At 57.9% G+C, this 13,445-nt stretch overlaps 1 protein-coding gene across 2 annotated transcripts in view; it reads right to left on the bottom strand.

The window, feature by feature from the left end:
* Positions 1 to 9,102, bottom strand: part of iqgap1 (IQ motif containing GTPase activating protein 1) — a 164,216-nt gene extending 155,114 nt beyond the window's left edge. The window contains exon 1 of one of the 2 annotated variants that reach the window (XM_072492698.1): positions 8,926 to 9,102. In XM_072492698.1, the coding sequence (XP_072348799.1) occupies positions 8,926 to 8,980 (55 nt within the window). In that variant the 5' untranslated portion in view covers positions 8,981 to 9,102. The remainder of the gene's footprint in view (positions 1 to 8,925) is intronic. The other variant, XM_072492699.1, reaches the window with a different exon arrangement.
* Between the last annotated feature and the right edge of the window lie 4,343 nt (positions 9,103 to 13,445).

Genomic DNA, 13,445 nt, shown 5'->3' with positions numbered 1-13,445 from the left:
ATTCTATTTACTTTGATGCAGTGTCTCTGAAGGGGGCTGCCTTTTAATTTATCTCTCAGTTTATTGATTTAGTTGGGTACCCCAAAAGAAGCACAAATCTTCTGTGGATGATCTGTGAAGCAGGGAGATTCAGATATTCTGTCTTTAAATGAAGTGGGAATTGGTCTCCCACCCACAAGGAGATAAACTGAAACCTGGACACACCCGCTGGCTGGAATTAACCCAGGTGAATAACCTTATTGCTGTTTATAAAGAGTATGGACCCAAAGGAAGGTTTTGATATGAAATGTAAAATGGTCACACAAGAAAATAGAACATAGTGTAGAAGGAGGCCATTCGGCCCATCGAGTCTGCACCGACCCACTTAAACCCTCACTTCAACCCTATCCCCGTAACCCCTCCTAACCTTTTTGGACACCAAGGGCAATTTATCGTGGCCAATCCACCTAACCTGCTCGTCTTTGGACTGTGGGAGGAAACCGGAGCACCCGGAGGAAACACACGCAGACACGGGGAGAACGTAGACTCCGCACAGACAGTGACTCAGCGGGGAATTGAACCTGGGACACCTGGCGCTGTGAAGCCACAGTGTTAGCCACTGTGCTGCCCACCATGGAATAATGGATGGGGTGGGGGGTATCCTCTGAGGCGGAGGAAGTTAAGTAGGTAGAAGTACAGAAGGATTGTTACTCTGCATTGATGTGCAAGTTGGTGATCAGTCTCTCACATGGACCAGCTTGCTCCATGGCACTGTTCAAACTCATAAATCCATTGCCAAGGCAATGCCTTCCGGTCAACGGCCAGTAGCCATTTGCAGATCTCTCTGTGGGCAGTGAACTGGGCGAGACACTCGGGTTCGGGAAAGTCAGTCAGGTTTCCTGTGCTATCCAGTGAACCCTGACGGGTGTGTACATTTAACAAGATTGGTGTGTGACTGACCCCCACATGGAGGTGCCAGGTTTAACCTGGTTTCTTCGGAGGTAGCTAATCTCAGTGGAGGCAATAGAAGGACCGCAATCAGTCTCAGTGGCCCAGGGGAGGGGAGGAAATCATTTTGGTCTCCTGTTACCGATAGCAGGATTCATTTCCAATTATTTTCAAGAAGTGGGTGTAAAATCCTATCCAATGTTGATTGTCAATGTTTACAGGCACTACACCATACGAGCTGTACAAGTAGATCGGAATGTCGGAGGAATCCTACAAGTAGCCTCCCCACAAAATAGAAGATGGCGCTTAACCTTTAACCATTTCATATCCAAACAGAATGACAGTGGAGGAGGGTAAAGAGCAGAGAAATAATTGGAGGCAATTTTTTTGTAGAATCCCTAGAGTGCAGAAGGAGGCTATTTGGCCTATTGAGTCTGCACCGACCCTCTGGAAGAGCACCCGACATAGGCCCACCCCCCTGCCCTATCCCTGCAACCTAACCTGCACAACTTTGGACACTAAGGGCAATTTAGCATGGCCAATCCATCTAACCTGCACATGTTTGGACTGTGGGAGGTGACCGGAGCACCCGGAGGAAACCCACGCAGACACAGGGAGAACGTGCAAATTCCACAGACACCCAAGTCTGGAATCGATCCCAGGTCCCTGGTGTTGTGGGGAAGCCGTGCTGACCACTGTGCCGCCCCTTGGTCTTCTGCTTGGAGCTAGAAATGGCAAAACTGTTCTTTTTAGATGATGATCTATGTTGCTGGGGTCTACCTCTCATTCTTCTGCCATGTTTCCTGGGTCACGAGATTCTTCTCTGCCAATTTAAACAGTCAGACCCACCTCACAGTATGTTATCAATCCAATTTATCCAAGGTTTATAAAGGGGCCTCCGATCCTGACTGTTACACTGTTTGCAGAACCCTTTGTGGGCGAGACTGTCTGGTTAGGGAAAGTCAGCCAGGATTCCTGCTCCTCTGCTATGCAGTGAATCCTGACGGGTGTGTACATTGAATAGAATCATAGTTAAATAGCTCCCTGACATTGATGAAGGAGTGTGGCGGGTGATTTTGGGGATGGTGCTGTTAAACGAGGGTTGCCTGTTGCTGCCAGATCATGCAGAGGGTCAGGGGAGAACTGAAGAGGCTTCAAGACTCAGTTTACCTCCGACCTGATAACCCAGAAAGGAAATCCTCCCTCGATTCTGCCATGGCAACCGTTTCCTGACCTCTTACACATTTACACTTTGCGTGGTGTCACAGAGCCGATTGAGAGGTTGACAAACGGAGAAATATTTATCTACAGAGGGATTGACTTTCAGGGCCGAGGTTACACTCTCTCCTCCCATTGGTTATCAACACAGAGGCTCAGGATACCACTTCCCAGTTATTCAGGTATTTCATCTTCAATACACACCAGGCAAGAAGTGACCTTTGGCCCAGAGAATGGGTTGAAATCCACTCTCAGCGTTTGGCTAGAATTGACCCGGAGGAAATGAGTTTGAGTAATCGCAATACTGCTCAAGAAGCTCTCTCTCGTTCTCTGGTTAATCCTGGGATCTCTCGATCTCTCTCTGGTTAATCCTGGGATCTATCTCTCTGGTTAATCCCGAGATTTCTCTCTCGGGTCAATCCTGCGATCTCTCTCTCTCTCTGTTTAATTCTGGGATCTCTCTCTCTCTGGTTATTCCTGGGATCTCTCTGGTTAATCCTGGGATCTCTCTCTCTCTCTCGCTCTGGTTAACCCTGGAATCTCTCTCTCACTCTGGTTAATTCTGGGATCTCTCTCTCTGGTTAATCCTGTGATCTCAATCTCTCTCTCTGGTTAATTCTGGGATCTCTCTCTCTCACTCTGGTTAATTCTGGGATCTCTCTCTCTCTCTCTGGTTAATTCTGGGATCTCTCTCTCTGGTTAATCCTGTGATCTCTCTCTCTCTCTCTGGTTAATTCTGGGATCTCTCTCTCTCACTCTGGTTAATTCTGGGATCTCTCTCTCTCACTCTGGTTAATTCTGGGATCTCTCTCTCTCTCTCTGGTTAATTCTGGGATCTCTCTCTCTGGTTAATTCTGGGATCTCTCTCTCTCTCTCTGGTTAATTCTGGGATCTCTCTCTCTCACTCTGGTTAATTCTGGGATCTCTCTCTCTCTCTCTGGTTAATTCTGGGATCTCTCACTCTGGTTAATTCTGGGATCTCTCACTCTGGTTAATTCTGGGATCTCTCTCTCTCACTCTGGTTAATTCTGGGATCTCTCTCTCTCTCTCTCTCTGGTTAATTCTGGGATCTCTCTCTCTCTCTCTCTGGTTAATTCTGGGATCTCTCTCTCTCTCTCTGGTTAATTCTGGGATCTCTCACTCTGGTTAATTCTGGGATCTCTCTCTCACTCTGGTTAATTCTGGGATCTCTCTCTCTCTCTCTCTCTCTGGTTAATTCTGGGATCTCTCTCTCTCTCTCTGGTTAATTCTGGGATCTCTCTCTCTCTCTCTGGTTAATTCTGGGATCTCTCACTCTGGTTAATTCTGGGATCTCTCTCTCTGGTTAATTCTGGGATCTCTCTCTCTCTCTCTGGTTAATTCTGGGATCTCTCTCTCTCACTCTGGTTAATTCTGGGATCTCTCACTCTGGTTAATTCTGGGATCTCTCTCTCACTCTGGTTAATTCTGGGATATCTCTCTCTCTCTCTGGTTAATTCTGGGATCTCTCTCTCTCACTCTGGTTAATTCTGGGATCTCTCACTCTGGTTAATTCTGGGATCTCTCACTCTGGTTAATTCTGGGATCTCTCTCTCTCACTCTGGTTAATTCTGGGATCTCTCTCTCTCACTCTGGTTAATCCTGCGATCTCTCTCTCTCTCTCTGGTTAATCCTGGGATCTCTTCTCTCTCTCTCTGGGTATAAACCAGTTGTAAAGCAGAAGTTAGTTTCCCGCCATCAAACAGCCTCACCCACTCAGCTCCCAGAGGATCTGGAGTTAATTATTGTTCCGACTGAGTGACAGCGGGAGAGAGCAGAGGGAGAGGGAGGTGGAGGCACAGGGAGAGGGGGGAGGCACAGGGAGAGGGGGGGAGGCACAGGGAAAGGGGGGAGGCACAGGGAAAGGGGGGAGGCACAGGGAAAGGGGGGAGGCACAGGGAGAGGGGGGAGGCACAGGGAGAGGGGGGGAGGCACAGGGAGAGGGGGGAGGCACAGGGAGAGGGGGGAGGCACAGGGAGAGGGGGGGAGGCACAGGGAGAGGGGGGAGGCACAGGGAGAGGGGGGAGGCACAGGGAGAGGGGGGAGGCACAGGGAGAGGGGGGGAGGCACAGGGAGAGGGGGGGAGGCACAGGGAGAGGGGGGGAGGCACAGGGAGAGGGGGGAGGCACAGGCAGAAGGGGGGAGGCAGGGAGAGGGGGGGAGGCACAGGGAGAAGGGGGAGGCACAGGGAGGGGGTGAGGGGGGAGGCACAGGGAGGGGGTGGGGGGGAGGCACAGGGAGGGGGTGGGGGGGAGGCACAAGGAGGGGCGGGGAGGCACAGGGAGGGTGGGGGGGAGGCACAGGGAGGGTGGGGGGGGAGGCACAGGGAGGGTGGGGGGGGGAGGCACAGGAAGGGTGGGGGGGAGGCACAGGGAGGGTGGGGGGGAGGCACAGGGAGGGTGGGGGGGAGGCACAGGGAGGGTGGGGGGGAGGCACAGGGAGGGTGGGGGGGAGGCACAGGGAGGGTAGGGGGGAGGCACAGGGAGGGTGGGGGGGAGGCACAGGGAGGGTGGGGGGGAGGCACAGGGAGGGAGGGTGGGGGGAGGCACAGGGAGGGAGGGTGGGGGGGAGGCACAGGGAGGGAGGGTGGGGGGAGGCACAGGGAGGGGGTGGGGGGAGGCACAGGGAGGGGGGTGGGGGGTAGGCACTGGGTGGGGGAGGCACAGGGAGGGGGGAGGCACAGGGAGGGGGTGAGGCACAGTGAGGGGGGTGAGGCACAGTGAGGGGGTGGGGGAGAGGCACAGGGAGTGGGTGGGGGAGAGGCACAGGGAGTGGGTGGGGGAGAGGCACAGGGAGTGGGTGGGGGGGAGGCACAGGGAGTGGGTGGGGGGAGGCACAGGGAGTGGGTGGGGGGGAGGCACAGGGAGTGGGTGGGGGGGAGGCACAGGGAGGGGGTGGGGGAGGGGCACAGGGAGGGGGTGGGGGAGGGGCACAGGGAGGGGGTGGGGGAGGGGCACAGGGAGGGGGTGGGGGAGGGGCACAGGGAGGGGGTGGGGGAGGGGCACAGGGAGGGGGTGGGGGAGGGGCACAGGGAGGGGGTGGGGAGGGGCACAGGGAGGGGGTGGGGGAGGGGCACAGGGAGGGGGTGGGGAGGGGCACAGGGAGGGGGTGGGGGAGGGGCACAGGGAGGGGGTGGGGGAGGGGCACAGGGAGGGGGTGGGGGAGAGGCACAGGGAGGGGGTGGGGGAGAGGCACAGGGAGGGGGTGGGGGTGAGGCACAGGGAGGGGGTGGGGGTGAGGCACAGGGAGGGGGTGGGGGTGAGGCACAGGGAGGGGGTGGGGGTGAGGCACAGGGAGGGGGTGGGGGTGAGGCACAGGGAGGGGGTGGGGGTGAGGCACAGGGAGGGGGTGGGGGTGAGGCACAGGGAGGGGGTGGGGGTGAGGCACAGGGAGGGGGTGGGGGTGAGGCACAGGGAGAGGGTGGGGGAGGCACAGGGAGGGGGGTGAGGCACAGGGAGGGGGGGTGAGGCACAGGGAGGGGGGGAGGGGGGGTGAGGCACAGGGAGGGGGGGAGGGGGGGGGGTGAGGCACAGGGAGGGGGGGGTGAGGCACAGGGAGGGGGGGTGAGGCACAGGGAGGGGGGCTGAGGCACAGGGAGGGGGGGTGAGGCACAGGGAGGGGGGGGTGAGGCACAGGGAGGGGGGGGTGAGGCACAGGGAGGGGGGGGGGTGAGGCACAGGGAGGGGGGGGGGGTGAGGCACAGGGAGGGGGGGTGAGGCACAGGGAGGGGGGGTGAGGCACAGGGAGGGGGGGTGAGGCACAGGGAGGGGGGGGGTGAGGCACAGGGAGGGGGGGTGAGGCACAGGGAGGGGGGGTGAGGCACAGGGGGGGGGTGAGGCACAGGGAGGTGGGGGTGAGGCACAGGGAGGGGGGGGGTGAGGCACAGGGAGGGGGGGGTGAGGCACAGGGAGGGGGGGTGAGGCACAGGGAGGGGGGGTGAGGCACAGGGAGGGGAGGGGTGAGGCACAGGGAGGGGAGGGGTGAGGCACAGGGAGGGGAGGGGTGAGGCACAGGGAGGGGAGGGGTGAGGCACAGGGAGGGGGGGGTGAGGCACAGGGAGGGGGGGGTGAGGCACAGGGAGGGGGGGGTGAGGCACAGGGAGGGGGGGGGGTGAGGCACAGGGAGGGGAGGGGTGAGGCACAGGGAGGGGGGGGGTGAGGCACAGGGAGGGGGGGGGTGAGGCACAGGGAGGGGGGGGGTGAGGCACAGGGAGGGGGGGGGTGAGGCACAGGGAGGGGGGGGTGAGGCACAGGGAGGGGGGCGGTGAGGCACAGGGAGGGGGGGGGTGAGGCACAGGGAGGGGGGGGTGAGGCACAGGGAGGGGGGGGTGAGGCACAGGGAGGGGGGGGTGAGGCACAGGGAGGGGGGGTGAGGCACAGGGAGGGGGGGGTGAGGCACAGGGAGGGGAGGGTGAGGCACAGGGAGGGGGGGGTGAGGCACAGGGAGGGGGGGTGAGGCACAGGGAGGGGGGGGGTGAGGCACAGGGAGGGGGGGGTGAGGCACAGGGAGGGGGGGGGTGAGGCACAGGGAGGGGGGGGTGAGGCACAGGGAGGGGGGGGTGAGGCACAGGGAGGGGGGGGTGAGGCACAGGGAGGGGGGGGTGAGGCACAGGGAGGGGGGGGTGAGGCACAGGGAGGGGGGGGTGAGGCACAGGGAGGGGGGGGTGAGGCACAGGGAGGGGGGGGTGAGGCACAGGGAGGGGGGGGTGAGGCACAGGGAGGGGGGGGTGAGGCACAGGGAGGGGGGGGTGAGGCACAGGGAGGGGGGGTGAAGCTCAGGGGGGGGGTGAGGCACGGGGGGGGGGGTGAGGCACGGGGGGGGGGGTGAGGCACGGGGGGGGGTGAGGCACGGGGGGGGGTGAGGCACGGGGGGGGTGAGGCACGGGGGGGGGAGGCACAGGGAGGGGGGGGTGAGGCACAGGGAGGGGGGGGGTGAGGCACAGGGAGGGGGGGTTGAGGCACAGGGAGGGGGGGGTGAGGCACAGGGAGGGGGGGGTGAGGCACAGGGAGGGGGGGTGAGGCACAGGGAGGGGGGGGAGTGAGGCACAGGGAGGGGGGGAGTGAGGCACAGGGAGGGGGGGGAGTGAGGCACAGGGAGGGGGGGGTGAGGCACAGGGAGGGGGGGTGAGGCACAGGGAGGGGGGGTGAGGCACAGGGAGGGGGGGGGTGAGGCACAGGGAGGGGGGGGTGAGGCACAGGGAGGGGGGGGTGAGGCACAGGGAGGGGGGGGTGAGGCACAGGGAGGGGGGGGTGAGGCACAGGGAGGGGGGGGTGAGGCACAGGGAGGGGGGGGTGAGGCACAGGGGGGGGGTGAGGCACAGGGAGGGGGGGTGAGGCACAGGGAGGGGGGGTGAAGCACAGGGGGGGGTGAGGCACGGGGGGGGTGAGGCACGGGGGGGGTGAGGCACGGGGGGGGTGAGGCACGGGGGGGGTGAGGCACGGGGGGGGTGAGGCACGGGGGGGGTGAGGCACGGGGGGGGTGAGGCACGGGGGGGGTGAGGCACAGGGAGGGGGGGTGAGGCACAGGGAGGGGGGGGGAGGCACAGGGAGGGGGGGGGGAGGCACAGGGAGGGGGGGGTGAGGCACAGGGCGGGGGGGGTGAGGCACAGGGAGGGGGGGGTGAGGCACAGGGAGGGGGGGTGAGGCACAGGGAGGGGGGGGTGAGGCACAGGGGGGGGGGTGAGGCACAGGGAGGGGGGGTGAGGCACAGGGAGGGGGGGTGAGGCACAGGGAGGGGGGGTGAAGCACAGGGGGGGGTGAGGCACGGGGGGGGGGTGAGGCACGGGGGGGGTGAGGCACGGGGGGGGGTGAGGCACAGGGAGGGGGGGTGAGGCACAGGGAGGGGGGGGGTGAGGCACAGGGAGGGGGGGGGTGAGGCACAGGGCGGGGGGGGGTGAGGCACAGGGCGGGGGGGGGTGAGGCACAGGGAGGGGGGGTGAGGCACAGGGAGGGGGGGGGGTGAGGCACAGGGAGGGGGGGGGGGTGAGGCACAGGGAGGGGGGGGTGAGGCACAGGGAGGGGGGGGTGAGGCACAGGGAGGGGGGGGTGAGGCACAGGGAGGGGGGGGTGAGGCACAGGGAGGGGGGGGGTGAGGCACAGGGGGGGGGAGAGGCAGAGTGATGGGGGGGGGGGTGAGGCACAGGGGGGGGGGGGAGAGGCAGAGTGATGGGGGGGGGGGGGGGGGGTGGAAAGTTACAGGGTGAAGGGGCGGCACAGTGAGACGGGGCGTGGGGGGGATTAAGCCACTGATGATCTGTAAGGAGCAGCTCCCAGATTCCGGCCGGTTAAACACTTCCACAAACATCAAAAACCCATGCCAGCCCCCCTGAAAACCACGCCCTTTGGGGGCCTTCAGATGCACAGCAAGATCCCAGCATGTGGGGGCTGGAAAGCAGGAGAAAAGGGAGGCTGGCTGTCAACTTGTTACAAACAAAAAAAGTTCCCATCCAGTGTCTGGAAGGTTTACCCCCCCCTCCCCAACCCCCAGGTACCCTCCTCCCAAACCCCCAGGTACCCTCCTCCCAAACCCCCAGGTTCCCCCCCTCCCCAACCCAAAACCCACAGGACAAACCGGACCTCAGGGGAAAGGCTCTCCCCAAACACACACTGCTGCTGCTAACTCCCACTCTCCATGATAAAAAGATGCTGAATAGTTTTGAACATTAGCCTGCTTCTCCCACCCCACCCCGGAACAAGTTGGCCTGCCTGCTGAGCTGCCTGCCCCAGGTGTGGCTGTTTCAGTGGGGAGGCTGGATGTACTTACAGCCATAGTGGGGTCTGACCGCTCCCAGCCCATCCGCTTCATCTGATGTGGACATCCTCAACTCACTCCAAACCCCCACAAAGGACAGGGCGAGGGTTCGCTGGCGACCAGGCTGGGTGGCTGCACTCTTCTCTGTCTGTCTCTGCAGCGATCTCAGCGTTTCCTCTCTCAGTTCTGGGTGAGGCTTCACTCTGACTTCCCCATCTTCACGCTCCCTCTGTTGCTGCTTCTCTGTACTGCACCCACTCTGCTTTCACTGTCCCCCCCCCCAGTGACTCAGGACATTCACTGCTCTCCAGGTGGATTGCATTTCCATCCACTGCTGGCAAATCTGAGCAGAAAGTTGTGGGAAGTCCAAAGTTTTGAGCGAAAGGCCAGGGGAAAGGGGAGATCATTCGGCCCTCAGTCAGATCGTGTTTTTTTAAATTTAGAGTATCCAATTATTCCCCCCCCCCACCCCCCAGTTAAAGAGCGTGGCCAACCCACCTACCCTGCACATCGAACATACAGTGCAGAAGGAGGTCATCCAGCACATCGAATCTGCACCGACCCACTTAAGCCCTCACTTCCACCCTATCCCCGTAACCCAATAACCCCGCCTAACCTTTTTGGACACTAAGGGCAATTTATCACGGCCAATCCACCCAACCTGCACGTCTTTGGATTGTGGGAGGAAACAGGAGCACCCGGAGGAAACCCACGCACTCACGGGGAGGACGTGCAGACTCCGCACAGACAGTGACCCAGCGGGGAAATGAACCTGGGACCCTGGTGCTGTGAAGTGCTAGCCACAGTGCTATCGTGCTTCCCACGTCTTTTTGGGCTGTGCGGGTGAGACCCACGCAGACGTGGGGAGAATGCGCAAACTCCACACGGACAGTGACCCGGGGCCGGGATCGAACCCGGGTCCTCGGCGCCATGAGGCAGCAGTGCTAATTATGTGCCACCCTAAGAGGGATCTTGTTAAACTCTATCCGTACTGTACTGTAATCCCTGCCCATATCCTTGGCAGCCAGAACATCTACCTGTCTCAGAATGAATTGTAATCTTGACGGACCACTGCACTGTCGGAGGTGCCATGGTGTGAATGGGGAGATCCTGTCTGTCTCCCACGTTAAGATGCCCGTAGCATTATTTCAAACATACCCACCCCCCCCCCCCCCCCTCAAGTGTGTGTTAATATGTATCCCTCAAACAACATCCCGAAACTGGATGATCTGCTTGTTAAGCCACTACTGTTTACATTGCTGTGAGCACCTTTTGGCTGCTGTTTCCGAACACTGCAGCAGGGCAACACTTCACAAAATAGCAATTCATTGGCTGTTCAGCACGGTGGGGTATCACGAGGTCCTACAGGTGCTATATAAATGCATGCTCTCCTTTATTGCTATGAGGAATATACTTTTACTGTCCAAAACTTTAATAAAGCCTTGAGGATTTTAACAGTGAGACCCATTGTGTGGGCTCTGGGTAATGTGATCTGGCACATGGACACTTTTAGAGTACCCCAATTATCTTTTTTGTTTCCGATTAGGGGGCAATTTAGCGTGGCCAATCCACCTACCCTGCACATCTTTGGATTGTGGAGGGTGAGACCCACGCAGACACGGGGAGAATGTGCAAATTCCACAGTGACCCAGGGCCGGGATCGAACCTGGGCCCTTGGTGCTGTGAGGCAGCAGTGCTAATCACTGTGCCACCATGCCGCCCGTGACACATAGATACTTTTGAAAGAAAATAATTCTTTCAGGGGATGGGGGTGCCCCTGGTAAGGCAGCATTTGCTGCCCATCCTTCATTGCCCTTGGACGGGGCGATTTCCTCGGCCATTTGAGTGACAAGTCAAGGATCTGGAGTCACATCTAGGCCAGACCAGCCAAGAACAGCAGATTTCCTGCCCTAAAGGGCTAGATAAAACAGATAATCAATGATAGTTTGATGATCACCAGTACTGAGAACAACTTTATTAATTTAATACAAATTCCACCAGCATTAGGGCTCAGGATTGCTAAGCGAGTGACAGTTGTTGTTGGTGTATCTTCACACTCATATGCTGTTTATTGACCCTTTGGGGAAAGCAGTAGAAAGATTCCTAAGCTGATTGTCAGCCCTTTGAACCGCATTGAACGCTCCTTCAGTAGCCAAAGGTCCTGGCGTTGGACTCGAACCTGGAGCTTCTGGACCAGCGGTAGGAGCGTTACCCACTGTGCCACAAGGTCTCCTGACCCCAGCGGCAGTACCGCCACTCACTCCACTGCCTCCCCTAAACTAATGGGCATCGCAGTGAGATGAGATCAATTATAAACCAATAAATTGGTTTATTTGGCTCGCTTGATGTGCAGTTTTATCCATTTCCGATCACTCTTCACGTTGTAAAAGATAATAAATCGGCCTAAGTGATGTTATGAGTCAGCCAATCTCTCATTCTGCCAGACACAAAATCTCCTGTAGACCTCATCCTGGAGAGGTGAAGATATTGGGGATAAACGGAGAGAGGAAACCAAAATGTTTAATCTCTGCCCCTCGTTCTGCTCCTCCACCTTTACTGCTAATCCATTCTGAATTTATGACCCCTGCTCCTTCTTTCTGTTACAGAATGCCCCTTTTGTTTCAGTTTACTGTATTTTATTTATTTATTTTTAAATTTAGAGTACCCAATGTATTTTCCAATTAAGAGGCAATTTAGCGCGGCCAATCCACCTAACCTGCACATCTTTGGGTTGTGGGGTTGAGACCCACACAGACACGGGGAGAATGTGCAAACTCCACACGGACAGAGATCCAGGACCAGGATCGAACCCAGGTCCTCAGCGCCGTGAGGCAGCAGTGCTAAACGCTGCGCCACCATACCGCCCCCGGTTTACTATATTTTAAAGGGAGTTCCTTTGAGGTGAGTGATGGGTCAGAGTCGGCTTCAGAGGGACTCTCTATTCCCCCGCCACCCTTGCTCTTGCGTAGAGGAGTCGTTTTGGGCTTGGGGGTCAATGTGGATTTATTTCAGGGGAATTTTATTTTGTTGAAGGAGAGTGTTTATTCCAAAAGATAAAAAATCTGTAAAGATAAATTTATCAGTGCAAAGGGCTATTGATATCACGGACAATCCAATTCAACACATCAGGCTGCTCACTCCTCTCCCTTATCCACTGGTCTTACAGCTGGTTGGCTTATTCAGTGGTCAGGACCCGTGTAAAACCAGCTGACGCGTGGGGGAGAGGGCAGGGTGATCTTTTTCTTATTAAATTATATTATTAGTAATTCATATGGGCCACACATAAATCCCACAGGGTTTGATAGCAGTGGCTGTATTGCCAGACTAATAATCTGGGGATGTAAAATCGAATCTCCCCATGGCAACTGGAGGTATTTAATTTAGTTAGTTAAACAAATCTGAGGGCAGCACGGTGGCGCAGTGGGTTAGCACTGCAGCCTCACGGCGCCGAGGTCCCAGGTTCGATCCCGGCTCTGGGTCACTGTCCGTGTGGAGTTTGCACATTCTCCCTGTGTTTGCGTGGGTTTCGCCCCCACAACCCAAAGATGTGTAGGGTAGGTGGATTGGCCACACTAAATTGCCCCTTAATTGAATGATGAAATGAAAATCACTTATTGTCACAAGTAGGCTTCAATGAAGTTACTGTGAAAAGCCCCTAGTCACCACATTCCGGCACCTGTTCGGGGAGGCTGGTACGGGAATTGAACCGTGCTGCTGGCCTGCCTTGGTCTGCTTTCAAAGCCAGCGATTTAGCCCTGTGCTAAACAGCCCCTAATTGGAACAAATGAATTGGGTACTCTAGATTATAAAAAAATTAAACAAATCTGGAATAAAAAGTAATAGTGACCATGGAATGACTGGATTGTTGTTGAAATCCTGTTTGATTTGTTAATCAGGTTTGGGGAAGAAGGGAGGGTCAAAGCGCAGAAGAGTAATAGTTATAGGGGACTCTATAGTCAGGGGAACAGATAGGCGCTTCTGTGGACGTGAAAGAGACTCCAGGATGGTATGTTGCCTCCCTGGTGCCAGGGTCCAGGATGTCTCCGAACGGGTAGAGGGAATCCTGAAGGGGGAGGGCAAACAGGTAGAGGTCGTTGTACATATTGGTACTAACGACATAGGCAGGAAGAGGCATGAGGTCCTGCAGCAGGAGTTCAGGGAGCTAGGCAGAAAGTTAAAAGACAGGACCTCGAGGGTTGTAATCTCGGGATTACTCCCTGTGCCACGTGCCAGTGAGGCTAGAAATAGGAAGATAGAGCAGACAAACACGTGGCTAAACAGCTGGTGTAGGAGGGAGGGTTTCGGTTATCTGGACCACTGGGAGCTCTTCCGGGGCAGGTGTGACCTGTATAAGATGGACGGGTTGCATCTAAACCGGAGAGGCATAAATATCCTGGCCGCGAGATTTGCTAGTGTCACACGGGAGGGTTTAAACTAGTATGGCAGGGGGGTGGGCACGGGAGCAATAGGTCAGAAGGTGAGAGCGTTGAGGGAGAACTAGGGAATATGGACAGTGTGGCTCTGAGGCAGAG

This window comes from Scyliorhinus torazame, chromosome 30 (assembly GCF_047496885.1).
Source record: "Scyliorhinus torazame isolate Kashiwa2021f chromosome 30, sScyTor2.1, whole genome shotgun sequence".
Lineage (NCBI taxonomy): Eukaryota > Metazoa > Chordata > Chondrichthyes > Carcharhiniformes > Scyliorhinidae > Scyliorhinus > Scyliorhinus torazame.
This window is presented reverse-complemented; position numbering and strand designations above follow the sequence as displayed.